This window comes from Notolepis coatsorum (genome assembly GCF_963971535.1).
Source record: "Notolepis coatsorum genome assembly, chromosome: 18".
In the NCBI taxonomy this organism is placed as follows: Eukaryota; Metazoa; Chordata; class Actinopteri; order Aulopiformes; family Paralepididae; genus Notolepis; species Notolepis coatsorum.
Window position 1 is genome coordinate 3,503,814 of NC_140182.1, and position 17,500 is coordinate 3,521,313.

General features: G+C 43.3%; 1 protein-coding gene across 1 annotated transcript in view; it reads left to right on the forward strand.

Moving 5' to 3' along the window:
- LOC311244795 (voltage-dependent calcium channel subunit alpha-2/delta-4-like) overlaps positions 1–17,500 on the forward strand; it is a gene marked incomplete at both ends in the record, with an annotated part of 181,251 nt that overhangs the window by 55,167 nt on the left and 108,584 nt on the right. Inside the window, 5 exons of the mRNA XM_084334483.1 lie at positions 494–553; positions 1,506–1,668; positions 4,143–4,274; positions 8,386–8,446; positions 15,623–15,773. Of these exons, the coding sequence (XP_084190609.1) occupies positions 494–553; positions 1,506–1,668; positions 4,143–4,274; positions 8,386–8,446; positions 15,623–15,773 (567 nt within the window). The remainder of the gene's footprint in view (positions 1–493; positions 554–1,505; positions 1,669–4,142; positions 4,275–8,385; positions 8,447–15,622; positions 15,774–17,500) is intronic.

Here is a 17,500-nt window from a genome sequence, read left to right on the forward strand (position 1 = left end):
GTGAGTGAGTGAGTGAGCGAGTGAGTGAGTGAGCGAGCGAGCGAGCGAGCGAGTGAGTGAGCGAGTGAGTGAGTGAGTGAGTGAGTGAGTGAGTGAGTGAGTGAGTGAGTGAGTGAGTGAGTGAGTGAGTGAGTGAGTGATCGAGTGAGTGATCGAGTGAGTGATCGAGTGAGTGATCGAGTGAGTGATCGAGTGAGTGAGTGATCGAGTGAGTGATCGAGTGAGTGATCGAGTGAGTCGGGTAACGATAACGGGAGCCTGGTTTGATTCCTGGGTGGGAGAGGTTTGATTATATTTGACCAATACGTAAAATCTGTGACTCGGTAGGACACACCAAACTTAAAATATATTTAAAAATGAGTTCAGAATTATTTGTTTGTTCATTTTGGTACAGCACTACCTCATTCCAAGTGATCAAACATCTAACTCAATGCATCTTTACATTTGTATGTGCTAAAAAAATTACATTTTCTTTGTCTGTTTCTCCCTTCAGAGATTAGCAGAGTCGGCAGAGGACGCTGATTTGTACCATGAATTCAACGCTACTTTATCGGTTGGTCCCTTTTTCTCTCTAACAAGTCACTATGTGCTGTGTTGTGAAACTACCAGCCTTAAAGGACCATGGCAACTTTTTGGAAAATTAGCTTATTTGCCATCTACCCTGGAGTTAGACAAGCAGATACTATACATACCCTTTTCTTCTCTGTGCATGCATTAAGCGTTTATCTAGATACTATTCACTAGTCTATCTGATTATAGCCAGTTTACTGCGCGTCCTGGCGCTAGCTACTGTAACTAGTCACATTGGTTTTATTGACGGAAGTTACAACAGGGATTTTGAGGTGATGCGTGGAATCACTGCGCCCAGGCAGCAGTGGTTCCGCAATTTATTTATTTTACTTTGCAGAGTATGTATCTGCTTAGAAAACAAAAATGTCTAATTTAAAATGTATATTTCTCCACATGGTAAATACACAGGTCACAACATGTTTACAGGAAAGTATTGGAGTTTTATTTGGAGTTGCATTTGGAGTTGTATTTCGTGACTGTTTGGAACTAGGCTACACTGGCACACCTACTTCCAGTGAATGATGCTAAGCTAGGCTAACGGTGCGGCTGTTCCATAAGCCTAATGCATGCACAGAGAAGAAAAGGGTATCTTGTCTAACTCCAGGGTAGATGGCAAATAAGCTAATTTCCCCCAAAAGTTGGCGTAGCTCTTTTAACAGTGGTTCAGTGGAGGTACAACGTTTATTGAAGTTAAGGTTTCTTGTGAAGCTAGTACAAGGCTTCTTTTCATTAACAGACATCCCACATGTCTATCTGTCCACAGTTAGAGATGTCACATGTGGGGTACCACAAGGCTCTATTTTAGGGCCTTTATTGTTTTTAATCTACATCGATCCTCCGGAGTGCATGGTCGTCATGATGCTAAAATGTTGTGTATGATACTGTGGTTTTCCTAATCAAATCAAATCAATGTATCCCCTTTTCTGTCCTGGTAGTTTGACTACTACAACTCCATGCTCATCAACACTATAGATGACGACGGGAACAACATTGAAATGGGCGGAGACTTCACCCTGGAAGAGAACGAGCACTTCAACAAACTGTATGTCAACACGCTGCAGAGCGACATCCAGGTCCCCACCAACGTCTACAACAAAGGTGAGACACAGAGAGAGAGAGAGAGAGAGAGAGAGAGAGAGAGAGAGAGAGAGAGAGAGAGAGAGAGAGAGAGAGAGAGAGAGAGAGAGAGAGACCTACCCTTCCATCATCACCTTGTATGTTTTACCCGTGTTGATTAAAGGTGGGGTAGGCGATTTCATTCTAATTGTCCAGCAGAAGGTGCGGCTGGGTAGCGCAGCGGACTATAAGCACTCGCCCAGGGGCGTCATTTGTTATGGCAAGGTATGGCACTCGCCATACCTTGGCAAATACAATTTTAAAATTTAAAAAAATAAAGATAATAAATAAATAATTTATAATTACATTTTTTTTATGTTGATTTAGAATTTGAATGTCAACATTAGGAACGAAGCTTCGAACTATTCGGTACAGCCCTAGCATGTTTTGATATTGTCAATTATCTCACTTTTACTAGGTGACTTTTACTGTGACTAACTGAAATATGCCCAAAAAAAGGAAAATGGACATACGGACGTTTTTTAATCAAAGGGCAGCAGAGACAAGTGATACAGGGACACAGGTAAGGTCTTACAATGGCTTAGTGATTATAACAGTGCAGTTCAGCATTCAGTAACCCATGTAACCCACGTGTTTTTGATACTACATTCTGTTGAACACACACCTCAAAACCGTACCTAAGGAAAATTGGCTCAATTGCAAGAAAAATAATAGACAGTTATGATATTACATTCTGCATAATTTGTATGCAAAATATTGCTTTTTGTAGTAGGCTATGATGTGTTCTACCCCAAAATGCCCTGAGTGGGAGGGTAGTTTATTAACCAGTGTTGTGGCTATGTTTGTGAAGAACATTTTTAAGTAATTGGCCACATCCAGCTTGTCTGTGATGAGAGTGTTTTCTGTCTTTATGTTGATGTTTGTAAATCTGGTTTTTAGTTTTTTACTGCAGCCTAGTTGGTTGTTGAGTAATTTCCAAAGTTCACAGGGTTTGTTTTTGTTTTCCTCAGCTTTATCATTGATGAATTTTTGTGCAGATTTGATCATGGTGTTTACATCGTTTCTTAGCCTGTTTCTTTGTTGTTTGAGTTTAACCACGTGGGCTTGGACATGTCTAGAGAATCAAGAGGTTTATTTGTAGGGCGGCTAAGTGGCTCTCGCCACTAATGCAGGAGATGCTGGGTTCGAGCCCAGCTCTCGGCATTGCTACCAGCTTGGCTGGTCGTTCATACTAACACAATTGGCAGTGTTAGGGGTGGGAAGCTGGTGGGTGGGGATCGGACGTTGTGGACAGTGACTCCTACAGGTCGGTTGGTGCGCCTGCGCAGCAGAATCAGGAAGTGACGGGGGCAGCGTGAGCCTCCCACGTGCTACTCCTCGCCACTGAGAGATCGCACTGTGCAGGTGAAAAGATGCAACGGCTGCCTCCTCGTGTACCGGAGGGGACACGTGATGCAAGTTTCAAGTTTCTTTAATAGTTGTCATACAGAAGTACAGAATACTTTTATACAAAATGCTTCTTACTGTTACGCTCTAGAGACTGTGCAAGACAAGATAAGTATGACATAAAATAACATAGTATAGCATGTAAATTAGAAGTAAAAAAAAAAATGAGGTCACAGTGTTCAGTATAGACATATGTACAATGTTCGATGCAGAATAGACGTAACTGAGTTACCATATAATATACAATACTGTGCAGTGTACTAATACAATACTATATAGTGCAAGGCATAAATGGGATGAGGTGCAATTTAGGTACAATTTACAGTGGGTGTACGAGTTGTAGTGCAAATCCTTTATCAATAAATATAAAGTGTGTTTGTGTGGTTTAAGTGAGTGTGTGCGTGTGGGTGTGTGTGCTGTGTGCATTTGATGGTTGTTGCATAGTGTTTATTGTTCGTTTAGCAGCCTGATGGCCTGGGGATAGAAGCTTCTTCTGAGTCTTTCTGTGCTCGCCTTAAGACTTCGGTATCGCTTGCCTGACCGCAGCAGTTCAAAGAGGCAGTTGTTCGGGTGGCTCGAGTCCTTAATAATTCTCTTAGCCTTCCCCCTGCACCGCTTGTTGTAAATGTTCTGGAGGGTGGGAAGCCCCCCTCCAATTGTGCGTTTGGCTGAACCTGTCACTCTTTTTAGTCTGCTACGGTCTTGTGCATTGCTATTCCCAAACCAGGAGGTGATGTTGCCAGTCAGGATGCTCTCTATTGTACATGAGTAGAAGTTCCTAAGGATCTTCTGACTGACTTGGAACTTCCTTAGGCGCCTGAGGAAGTAGAGGCTTCGTCCTCACTGCAGCCGACCAGTGGGAGGCATAGTCGAGCAACGTTCAAGACAGGGGAGGGTAGAATTGGATAACACGAAATTGGGATGGGAGAAAAACAGAAAAATGGGGAGAAAAAGTAGATACAAAAAAAAATTGGTTTATTTGTCACATACAGTGAAATGCGGGTCTAATCTCCTTATCTAACATGTCTAATCTCCTTATCTCCACACAGACCCCAACATTCTCAATGGCATCTACAACTCTGAAGCGCTCAACGATATTTTCATCAACAACTTCCAGAAAGACCCGACTCTCACCTGGCAGTTCTTCGGAAGCTCCACAGGGTTCTTCAGAATCTACCCCGGTAAAAAAGTATTTAGGATTTAAAATCTCCTAGAGTTACCAAAGCTCTTGATTCTTAATTTAACACATGATAAATATCAGCTCTATTTAATTACATAAAAAAGAGCAGTAGAGTCGACTGGCGCAGTGAATCGCTGCTTCTTTTATAATCACAGATAGAGCTGATATGTATGATACCTTCCCAAATCACATTAACAATGACCAATTACAGTCCTCACAAGTCTCACACACAGTGAACACAACAACACTACTTACAATATTCTAACTATAAGACACGCTGAAATGCATAGACATTGAGAGTCGTCTTCTTGTTGATAAATCAAACTTGTTGATAAATCTCTCCAGTTGAGAGAGACGAAAAGTTGAAATCGATGTGGCTATAATCGCCCCCTACTGGTTGAGTGTTGTTATTGCGCGTCAACTGCTAACAGATCTGGCCACGTGAACACTTTCGGCAACCAACATGCGCTTCCGCATTTCTCTGATTGGCCGAGCGCCTTCCGCGTTTCTCTGATTGGCCGAGCGCGGCTCCCCCTTAAGCTCCAGGAGAGAGGAGAGAGGCTGAAAACCCGCAGTTCCTGCCCGACTGATGGGAGCCGAATCCCGGATCCGATTTTTCTGATGAATACCCCCAAAACATGGAGGTCCCGAACGCATGGAAGTATTGATTGCGCCGTAACGAATAATTAAAAAAATATACCGTTAACTGGAATATGTTGTGCCTTTACACATATGTTGGATTATGTAATTGGTTTGTCATGACAAACTAATAAAAAAATCGCGATTTACCCAGTGGCTACAACAACACTCAGTGACTACATGCCATGTTCCTTCCGTTTTGTTTCTTTGTTTTGTTTCTTTGTTTTTGTCTCTTTGTTTTTACTATGTGCCTAACTACTGTCAGCGTCTTCGGGTCATTGAGAAGCGCTATACAAATAAAATGAATTATTATTAATTATTATTATTATTATTATTATTATTATTATTATTATTATTATTATTATTATTATTATTATTATTATTATTATTATTATTATTATTATTATTATTATTATTATTATTATTATTATTATGCTGCATCTGTAGTGGAAACATTGTGCCATATGGTGATGTGTAACTTTGACTATGGTAAATCATTTATACAATGACCAGTAACCATGATAAAACTGAAATGATCAGAAGGAGCTTCTATCCCCAGGCCATCAGGATGCTCAATAACACTGACATGTAACAACCCATCATACACTCACTGCACACACATCCACACGTACACACTCACTTTAAACAAGCTCACCTTAACACCCACTTTACTCACTTTAGACACTTTAGACACTTTATATGTATCTATTATTAAAGAGATTTGCACCACATTACCTCTGCATTCTACCTCACTGGTATATATAATGTATATTGACTTTACCTACTTTTTACTTCTTAATTCTTTTGACTTACTTTCTCTTTACTGTATGTACAGTAGCACACTCTCAGGGGCTCAGAAGGAACAAGCATTTCATTATAAAGTATCCTGTATTCTGTTCTGACAAATAAAAACAAACTTTAACTTGAACTGGATACGTTCGTCGAGGTGAATCCCTGTGTAAACGCAGTCCAAGTTTTACACACGTTCTCCACAGGAGGCGAAGAGAATCATCGTGAAATCGTATTATTTTATTTGTTCTGTCCTCTATGCCTTAAAAAATAACATCTCTATTCAGAACAGATGTTCAAGGTTGCATCACACGCTCTATGGAAGTGATGTAATTTATGTTTAATTTCCCCATGTGGCTTAGCCTACATTATCAAAAACCAAAAGGCCACGGAAAGGCAAAGTGACGGCTCACAGGAGTGCCGTGACAGGACATCATCCTTCTAAAGCACTTAATGGGAGTAAAACCAACCTCTGTGTTTCTATTTCAATCTGGATTTGCCAAAAAAAAATAAAAATAACAGAATCCTGGGAATTGCTATTTGCTAATGTGGCCATTTTTTATTCTGTACTGAGAAATGACAACAGAAATTGTATCGGAAACAGAAACAAAATCATTACAAACTAGATCGGTGTCTGTTGGAATGGGGTCAGGTGATATTATCAAATCTTATTACATGGCGTTTTCACATTCGCCGAAATGCTTGCTTGTGATTGGTCAATAGCGCTCGTCAGAGGTCCGATATTACTCGATAACGGACCTCTGTGGAACAATAATGACCGCTGTGCGCAGCTGTTCGCAATCAAGGCCACTGACACACTGCATCAGTGCAGCAATCAGACACACCTGCCGGCTGCACTGACAGCGGACTGTGTGTGACGATGACAGCGGAGCCAGAACAGAACTGCGTCTGCATTTGATCTCGTCTTGTCGATGTAAAAAGAATTAGGTATATTGTTAGTAAGTTAGCCATGTAATAAGCGGGATAATGTATAGCTATACTCGATCATTGTCGCAAAATAATTGACCTTCACTGACGTTTAAAACACCTCGGCGCTGCGCCTCGGTATTTAAAACTCTGTGTCGGTCAATTATTTTGTGACAATGACCTCGTAGCTATACATTATCCCTTACATAATACACGCTGAAACACTGGGCCACTTTCAACTTTGTATACTGTAAGAGGTAAATGGCTGACTAAGCGTTATATCTGTTTGCAGCTCTCAACCGTTTCCAAAGGTTTTAAAATGGGAACAATCAATAAGCAGTGTCAGGATTGCTAGACTAATAATAATAATAATAATAATAATAATAATAATAATAATAATAATAATAATAATAATAATAATAATAATAATAATAATAATAATAATAATAATAATAATAATAATAATAATAATAATAATAATAATAATAATAATAATAATAATAATAATAATAATAATAATAATAATAATAATAATAATAATAATAATAATAATAATAATAATAATAATAATAATAATAATAATAATAATAAACTTTATTTGTATAGCACCTTTCATACAGAAACTGCAGCTCAAAGTGCTTCACAACAGAAAAAGACAGCATAAAATGAGCACATAAAGTGCAGACATATAAAATCACAGTTTTTCAAATTAGGATCTAACATCCCAACAGGCCACCTTGTTTATAGTTTGATTCAGTTTTAAAAATAGACGATGATAAAAAGAGTAAGATAGAATAGACAGAGTAAAGTAGGGCTGACCTCGACTAGTCGAATAGTCGACTAAATCGATCGAAAGGAGCCGTAGTCGACTGCCAACCTCTTAGTTATATGCACACAAAAAAATAAAGTATAATATATATATATTTTGATCATTCTTTCCAAAAGCAAAGAGGCCTAGAAACGTGGCTAACGCTAATGGCGCACATACTGTACCAGCGAGGCTAACTGCCTAAGAAAACGGGCACAGAGGCACTGAAAGAGGATTTCACCCGTGAAACACACTAGACTAGACAAATATCAAGATGTATCCATCAGTGGACCAATTGCATGCTTTCACAGAGAACAACAAGCCTTCAGTCGACTCCTTCAGACATTAAGCTTCACCCCCTCCACAGCCCAAATGGAATGATCCATTTTTTATTAAAGAAAATTGCATTCAGGGTCATTGTAACAAGTCGACTATCGGAAAATTTCGGCCAATCAAAGTCGACTATGAAAATCCTTAGTCAGGGACGCCTGTTATTTTTCTACAACGGAGTTCGGCGATTTGCGAATCTGATTGGCCAGTGTCATTTCTGGTCATGTGACATGTACGCCCAATCGTGGGACCGCAAGTTTCTACACTGGTTAGGCTTAGGCGCTCGTTCGAAGTCGGTTAAGGTTAGAGTTTGTCTTAGAGCATGGCGATAGAACGCCAGGTGCTTTGCAGGCTGTTCGACGCGGAAATGGGCAAAGACACAGCTCGTCACGCTATTGGGCGCACATGTCACATGACCAGAAACGTCAGTGGCCAATCAGATTCGCAAATCGCCGAACTCCGTTGTAGAAAAATAGGACGCGTCAGGGACAGGCCTGCAGTGCAATAAAACGGTAGAATAGAATAGACATAAAATGAGCACATCATAAAGACATATAATAAAATCACAGTTTTTGACTTATATATGAAACTAACGTCTTCAATCGTCTCGTTCTGTCAGGTATCAAATGGACCCCAGATGCCAACGGCGTGGCCGCCTTCGACTGCAGGAACCGTAACTGGTAAGCTGGGTCATGGGCGGAGTTTATGGGGGTGCAGGGGGTGCATTGCACCCCCTGGTGGCCGGGGGTGAAATTGCTTTAAAAAAAAAAAAAAAAAAAATTATTTTAATAAAATTATAATAATTGTGAGAAACAAATCTGAATTCTATTATGTTTTGTTTTACAATACATTCATTTTATAGTAGTAATCATGTCACATTATAAGGCGAACCTTCTGTAGTGTGGCAGTGAAAGGGTTAACGTGCGGCCAAGCACCACCATTCGGCAGCAGCAGCAGCAGAATGCCCCGCGCGATAGTACATTGTAAAGCTTGTACAAAGCCACTTATTCTGAGATGATAATTAATGTATCTGGATAACCAATGCACGGATTTTGTCGAGGCAGGTAGCGTTATTTCGGGAAAATTGATATCTATAGTTGGTATATTTTTCGTCCACGAAAAATGGAGGCTGTAATAATTATTATTGCTCGAGAGTCTCTATGAATAATAATAATTAGACCCTCCATTTTTCAAGTCAGTTAAAAATGATCCCCCGTAGTGCTGTGTGTGTGAGTGTGTGTGTGTGCTGCTGTACTACCTAAATAAAATAAAAAATTAGGGGTTAGGGCATTGTAAAAACGCTAAAATAATAAAATAAAGGTCAAAAAAATCGCGCGTGCGCGCGGGGATCATTCGCCAAGCTGTCGAACCCCCTGGCGTCAAGTTCAAACTCCGCCTATGAGCTGGGTTAACCCTTTCACTGCCACACGACAGCCGGTTAACCCTTTCACTGTGACAATACAGAAGGTTAGCCCTTTACTATCACACAACCGACGGCGATGCTCCATCATTAGCATCATTAGCTCCGCATTTGCGGAGCTAATGATGCTAATGATGGAGCATCGCCGTCGGTTGTGTGATAGTAAAGGGCTAACCTTCTGTCGTGTGGCAGTGAAAGGGTTAAACACCTCGGGTGTCTCTCACCTGTGAGCTTTAGCAGACTGACTGAGACCCCAGTCTCTGGGTCATGTTGTCTCATTCAATAGTGTATAAATACATAGGGGCAACGGTGGCTCAGGAGGTAAAGCCGTCGTCTGGTAATCTGAAGGTTCCCGGTTCGACTCCGTCCGGCTCCTCCTCCCGGGGAGCGTAGTCGAAGTGTCCCTTGAGCAAGGCACTTAACCCCTAACTGCTCCAGATGAGCAGGTCGTTGGCACCTTGCATTGTAAAGCGCTTTGGATAAAAGCAGCCATATGAATAAATGCCATAAATAGCATGTTTTGTACTATAATGTACAATTATTCTCACATTTCCAAGATTAAATTGACATTATCAACTTCAGAGGCCAGAATGTGGGACCTATAAACACATTTACTATCCAATAGCATTGTGAGGCTGAACAACAGGATCCATTGACTGTGTAAATGTGCAAAGAAAAATATTATAAACATTTAAAGATTTTTTTTTATTTTTTAAATAGCTAAAAGCTAAAAGTGATGTTGTAATGTTGCAACCGAGGGTCTTACAGGGTTTAAAGATACAGTAAGTAAGATATTACATCATTTGGAATGAGGGGGGCTACGTGGAAGCACCCGATTTAGTGGTTGAGTTACTCTACGGTATGTGGTTCTCATTCCATCAGGCCAGCGATGTGGACTGTGTAGACTCAATCGCTAAATTAAATGCTTAATTGTACATGGCTGAGTCAATAGATCAGTAGCCGCATAGCTAACTGTTAGCTTAGATCATGATTGCACATAGTAGCACTGAATTCGTTTGTAGACAGAAGTGACGGCAATTCAAGCCCACGCTCTAAAAGTATTATTTTACCCATGATGCATTGTGTGGCAGACTGACGGACTCATGTTAATTACTAGTGAGTCATTTGAATGGGAATAGGAGATTTTGGTGCCTATAGCGAGCAAGTCTGACTAATTATAGACTTGTATATAAAATCCAGCTAAGTCAGACTGCAACTGTATAATTCTGCTCAGCTGTTGCCATAGCGATATTCACACACTGCCAACGAGTCATGGGACCTTTGCTCTGCATTCTCCAGCCATACAGTGGAGACACACACACACACACACACACACACACACACACACACACACACACATACACACACACACACACACACACACACACACACACACACACACACACACACACACATACACACACACACACACGCACACGCACACACACACACACACACACACATTTTATAACAGCAGCCCAGCCCCCCTATTTGTAGAGCATGTTTCATTATTCATAATTAAAACATACGTGTGGAAAACAACAAACACTACAGTCTACAATGTCAGAAATGCATGATGGGCATAATAATGGGTCAAATCTACTTTCTCAATGACAGAAAGGTTGTCTTTTGGGGTATAACATATATATATATTGTAAAAGGCTTATGGAAGAGGAGGCTGAAGATCGAGCTTCCATGGAGGCTTCCTGTTGCTTCTTCTCATTGGCAGGTCCTGGGTTCGGGGGTCATCCCTATGTTCCCCGGGTTCTATGTTCCCCCCTCCCGAAAAAAGGGTCCCATGTTCCCCGGGTCCTAGATCAGCCATTCTCAAACAGATTCGCACGTAGGCCTATCAACATAGGACCCGGGGAACATAGGACCCTTTTTATCGGGAGCGGGGAACATAGGACCCGGGAGGAACATAGGACCCTTTTTATCGGGAGCGGGGACCATAGGACCCGGGGAACATATATACGCTGCTCCCCTGCGTTTCTCCGGGCAGGGTTTCAGATCCGGTCCATGGACGGTGCCGCGCTGAGCAGCAGAACACAGACAGTCAGAGCTCTGATCCTCTGGAAAGACTTTAAGCTGCTCCTTAAGTGGTTAACGGCTCAATAGCCGGGTCAGTGGGGGCCGTATGGACGGCCATATGTGACCGTTTACGCATTGATCGAAAGTTAAGCTACGATACACTCGACTGCTCTGCGCTCAATTTACACAACCGTGTGATGTAGCGTTTACTCAGGGAACACGTACTGTCATAGCGTATGCAGCCTACTGTTTGGTTTCAGGAACTGGTGTTAGCATAAAGCTAGTTCTCAGCCTCAAAAGATTGCCCCAACGATTTTACGCTGTAGGAACACAGCTTTGGTTGTAGGCCACGCCCCCCTGTATCCTCCTCTTCCTCTCTCCTCACCTGGTCATCCCTCCCCCTGTATCCTCCTCTCCTCTCTCCGCACCTGGTCATCCCTCCCCCCTGTATCCTCCTCTCCTCTCCCCTCACCTGGTCATCCCTCCCCCCTGTATCCTCCTCTCCTCTCCCCTCACCTGGTCATCCCTCCCCCTGTATCCTCCTCTCCTCTCCCCTCACCTGGTCGTCCCTCCCCCCTGTATCCTCCTCTCCTCTCCCCTCACCTGGTCATCCCCCCCCCTGTATCCTCCTCTCCTCCCCCCTCACCTGGTCATCCCTCCCCCCTGTATCCTCCTCTCCTCTCTCCTCACCTGGTCATCCCTCCCCCCCTGTATCATCCTCTCCTCTCCCCTCACCTGGTCATCCCTCCCCCCCTGTATCCTCCTCTCCTCTCTCCTCACCTGGTCATCCCTCCCCCTGTATCCTCCTCTCCTCTCCCCTCACCTGGTCATCCCTCCCCCCTGTATCCTCCTCTCCTCTCTCCTCACCTGGTCATCCCCCCCCCCTGTATCCTCATCTCCTCTCCCCTCACCTGGTCATCCCTCCCCCTGTATCCTCCTCTTCCTCTCTCCTCACCTGGTCGTCCCTCCCCCCTGTATCCTCCTCTCCTCTCTCCTCACCTGGTCATCCCTCCCCCCCTGTATCCTCCTCTCTCCTCACCTGGTCATCCCTCCCCCTGTATCCTCCTCTCCTCTCTCCTCACCTGGTCATCCCTCCCCCTGTATCCTCCTCTCCTCTCCCCTCACCTGGTCATCCCTCCCCCCTGTATCCTCCTCTCCTCTCCCCTCACCTGGTCATCCCTCCCCCCTGTATCCTCCTCTCCTCTCCCCTCACCTGGTCATCCCCCCCCCTGTATCCTCCTTTCCTCTCCTCTCTCCTCACCTGGTCATCCCTCCCCCTGTCTCCTCCTCTCCTCTCTCCTCACCTGGTCATCCCTCCCCCCTGTATCCTCCTCTCCTCTCTCCTCACCTGGTCATCCCTCCCCCCTGTATCCTCCTCTCCTCTCCCCTCACCTGGTCATCCCTCCCCCCTGTATCCTCCTCTCCTCTCTCCTCACCTGGCCATCCCTCCCCCCTGTATCCTCCTCTCCTCTCTCCTCACCTGGTCATCCCTCCCCCTGTATCCTCCTCTCCTCTCTCCTCACCTGGTCATCCCTCCCCCTGTCTCCTCCTCTCCTCTCTCCTCACCTGGTCATCCCTCCCCCCTGTATCCTCCTCTCCTCTCTCCTCACCTGGTCATCCCTCCCCCTGTCTCCTCCTCTCCTCTCCCCTCACCTGGTCATCCCTCCCCCGCCCCCCCCTTTTCTCCCAGAAAGCTTAGAAGACAAACTCACAGAATGAGGGGATTTGCTTGATCCTTGTACCTGGCCAGAGAAAGTTAAAAGTGCTCTACTGAACTACTAACCTAATTTGTATTAGATTAGCCATGTTTTAAAGTAACACTCCAACATTTTGGCAAATTTGCTTATTTGCCATCTACCCTGGAGTTAGACAAGAAGATACATACCTTTGTTCTTCTCTGTGCATGCAGTAGGAGTAGGAGTAGGAAGACGCGCACCGTTAGCCTAGCTTAGCGTCAGTCACTGGAAGTAGGTTCCTCCATTAGCCTAGTTCCCAACGTCTTCCTACTCCTACTGCATGCACAGAGAAGAAAAGGGTCTGCATCTTCTTGTCTAACTCCAGGGTAGATGGCAAATAAGCTAATTTCCCAAAATGTTGGAGTGTTCCTTTAACAATACATTTGTACCAACCATGAAGATTTAACCACCACACCCATGATTAACCTCTCCGGTTCCATTTTTGTATCCAGTAAATATGACCCTTACGAAAAAAGCTAGTTTGATTGTAATACAAATTTGACCATGAAGTTATGTACTGCTCTGCTATGGTACCACTTTTGTATTTAAATCATACTGTGGTACAGTATAATCCAAGTTAAACCATGATACCATAGTATATCATATCATATCATATCTAGGGATGCACGATATTGATTTTTTGACACTGATAACTTTATGCTCCTCAAGCCTATAACCGATATCGATAACCGATGTTTATTGTATTAAACTTTTTTTTTTAATGTATATATATTTTTTTTTCTTTTTTTTTCCAACATGAAACAAAACATATCACAATACAATAATAATAATACATAAAAAGACTTCCCAGGACAATAACTTAACACCAACTTAAATGTATATTCCTGTAGTTTTGACCTAACCAGACAACAGAAACAAAAGCCAAGACAACAGTTTTGACTGATAAAGTGACCATATTTATTTTTCCAAATGAAAATTCACAATCCGTCAACAACTTATAATACATCCAACCTAAGACGCTCGAAGCTTTTTTTTCTTCTTTTTTCAAAGCTGTCCGCCTTGAAAGAAAGGCTTTGAGTGGACACATAGCCTAGCAGGTCGCCTGCGGCATCACCACCGCTGCAATGGTGTTAGAAGCCTACGACGACGGCGCGAGCACACTTGTACCTATTGACGAGTCGTTTGCTAAATTAAAGAAGTTTGACAGAAATGACCCAAGGGCTCAAGCCGCTAGCTTTTAAGCAGTCCTTGGTGGTGCAAATTAACCTGGCTACTACGGAGCAATAAGTGACTGCGTATTCAACCAAGGGTTGCATCAGCCATGAAAGGGGCTAGCTTTGCTTAGCTCCCCACGTCGTCGCAGGCTTTTAAGTTAACACAATAACACACCATCGCAGCGGTGGTGATGCCGCAGGTGACCTGCTAGGTTGGATGTATCACAAGCCGCTGCACTTTTCCCTCCTCGTGGAACTTCTGCATTGCATTTATTACAAATAGAAAGCGAACTTTTCCCCTCTGAAACAATCCCCACTAGCGTCGCCATCTTTGTTTACATCCGCGCTGCTTTCAAGAAACGTACGTGGCTACGTAACAGCCAAGAAAGGGAGCGCTGGATTTGTGTAAAACGCCCTGTTCCTAAACCACACGCTACCAGTCGTACCACAGTATCGTGCATCCCTAATCATATCATAGTATAGTATTTCCTTCTACTGTACTAATATGTCTCATGTCACCACCCACGTTTCAGCACTGTTTGATGAACATTGTTACTCAGCTGATAGAGTTGTGCCCTTCCTGCTGACTTGTCGTACAGAACTCGTAAGTCGCTTTGGACAAAAGCCTTCAGCTAAATGACTAAATGTAAATGTATTTTCACTATTCTTTTGGCAGTGACCGGGAAACGATGGAGATACCGTGACACTTGTTATTGAAGATGTAATGTTGTAGTGTTGTTTGCTGCTGGAGCCACTTTACCCAGAACGGCACACCCCGGTCAGAGAGCGGACACAGACACAGAGAACAGTCCTTTGTAGTTTAATGAGGATAATACATATTATTGAATGAGTGAGTGATATCTCAGAGTGGTATTCTGCAACAGATAAGAACATATACAAGTAATTAGCAGAGGTACCTAATTAGCAGAGGTAAAGATCATATATGTATTATAGATTATACACTGCCTGCATTAGACTGCTAGGTGACCTATATGCATGACCACGAGTCCACGACTAGTTGCTACTCCGTGCCATGTCCGGCCCACGCGGCCAACCGAGCCAATGCTAACACGCTAATGGAAATGTGCTATATAGCATAACCAGCTGGCTAGCATTAGCTCACTTAGCAGCACGAACCAAACGCGACACAAAGTGGCAAACCCCAAGTCATAATACACATAAGTCACAGGCATCTTAACAAAACACAATGCAGACATATGATATTCATAACATAAACCACAGGCACTACATTTAGAGGCTGTTGGTAACTTACTTCCTCGGGAACGCACTCTCACTCTGACAGCAGTGGGAAACACAGGTGCCGGCAATTCACCGCCTGCATTTAATTACCAGACTAAGGGACCCTTGGGCTGTCCAGAGAGATGCCCGACTATAGAAATAATAATACCCCTAAGGGCTGTCCAAAGAAATAATAATACACAGCATAATAACAAACAGTGGGGTGGTTTGTAACACTTGTCTCCGCTCCCGCAGGTACATCCAGGCGGCCACCTCGCCCAAAGACATCATCATCATGGTGGACATCAGCGGCAGCATGAAGGGGCTGAAGATGACCATCGCCAAGCACACCATCAACACCATCCTGGACACGCTCGGGGAGAACGACTTCGTCAACGTCATCGCCGTGAGAGACGCACTGCTCCTCCCGCCTCATAACGCACCCCGATATCACTCTTTACACTACCGTGCTGCTTCACATTGTGGCAATCGGTAACAGTAAAGTACTATCTACACTCACCAGGGATGCCCCCGATCGATGATCGGCCGGCGATCGATCGGTATCGGCCGATATTCAGTATAAATATGAGATTGGGGGGAATTCCGATAATGTTTTTCCAGTCGGCGGTTTGCGAAAACCCGATCGGTGGCGCGCGTGCGAAAAACAGGATCCAATTCTCTCCGTCTTCTCTCCTCCTACTCACACGTGAGTTTCAGCTCATAGGGAAACACTTTGACTATTAATGGTCAGAAGTAAATTAACTTAGATGCTGTTATGCTTAACGCCCAGACCAGTACTATTCACTTGACTTAATTTCTAAGATTAGATTAGATCATTGAGTCCGGACTTTGAAAATGCCTGTGTTTTAGACCTACAGTATAATACTGCCAGCTGCTATAAGAAAACCAAAAACGATCTGTATCGTATCGGCAGTGTATCGGCTGATATGGCTCATAGACGATCGGTGATCGGTATCGATGGCAAAAAAAACGTGATCGGGGGCATCCATCCCTACTCTGATATCACTCTGGGATGTTGTCCAGTGTAGCCCGTCTTTCCCCCACAAGGACATGTGAACGAGTCCGGACTACTGCGGCCTGCGGGGACGGGCACAGCTCCTAAAGGAGGCACTACACCCTGGTCCTTTGGGGTGGAGTAATTGTGCCACGACATCATCCCAAGAGGGACGGGATAATAATAATAATAATATAATAATATTAAACTTTATTTGTAGAGCACCTTTTTACTCAAAGTGCTTCACAGCAGAAAGAAGACAGCTGGCATAAAATGAGCACATGAAGTGCAGACATATAAAATATAACATCCCAACACAGTACATACCTGTCAACAGTCCCGTTTTTCCCGGGATTGTACTGTATTTCACTTCTGTTCACGGTTCACGGAATTGGCACGTTTTTTTTCGTACAATTTTTTTTTAACTCATAAAATATATTGGGTCGCACCTAAATCGGCAGGGTCGGTCGGCAACCGGAAACAAACCATTATTTTTTTTAGGCCTAAGTGGTTGCCTAGTGGAGATTTAGGATTCACTGACTGTACACTGTAAGAAAAAAAGCTGCAAGAAAACTAAATGTCTGGCATCAATGGTTTCCAAATACTGTCAAATTACAGTAAAATCAAATACATTTATAGATTACAACCTTTATTTAATGGTTCATATTTTGATAAAACATAATTTACTGTATTTGTATAGCATTTACACTTAAAGTAGGAAAACAAAAGTAATCTGTAAAATACAGTGAATTTCCTTAATACAGGTTTTGACCAGCAGATGGCAGCGACGAGGCAGCTCCATTGGGAGGGGGCGGGGCCGGGTGGGAGGGGGTGGGGCTAAAATGTGCATGTTTTTTCTCCTGCCAATGTTGTCAGCTATGGTTCAACACACCTTTATGGTTTGATTCAGTTTTAAAAATAGACAATAATAAAAAGATATATAAATAGTGCAATAGTGCAGTGCAATACGTAGTAGAATAGAATAGACATGACATGAAATTAGCACATAAATAAAGTGCTAATAAATGGATAACCGTCCCATGCGGCAGCGCGGCAGGACTCATGAAGTACATGATAGGGGGGGGGGGGGGGTCCCCCTCAATATTGAGTTGTCTCCC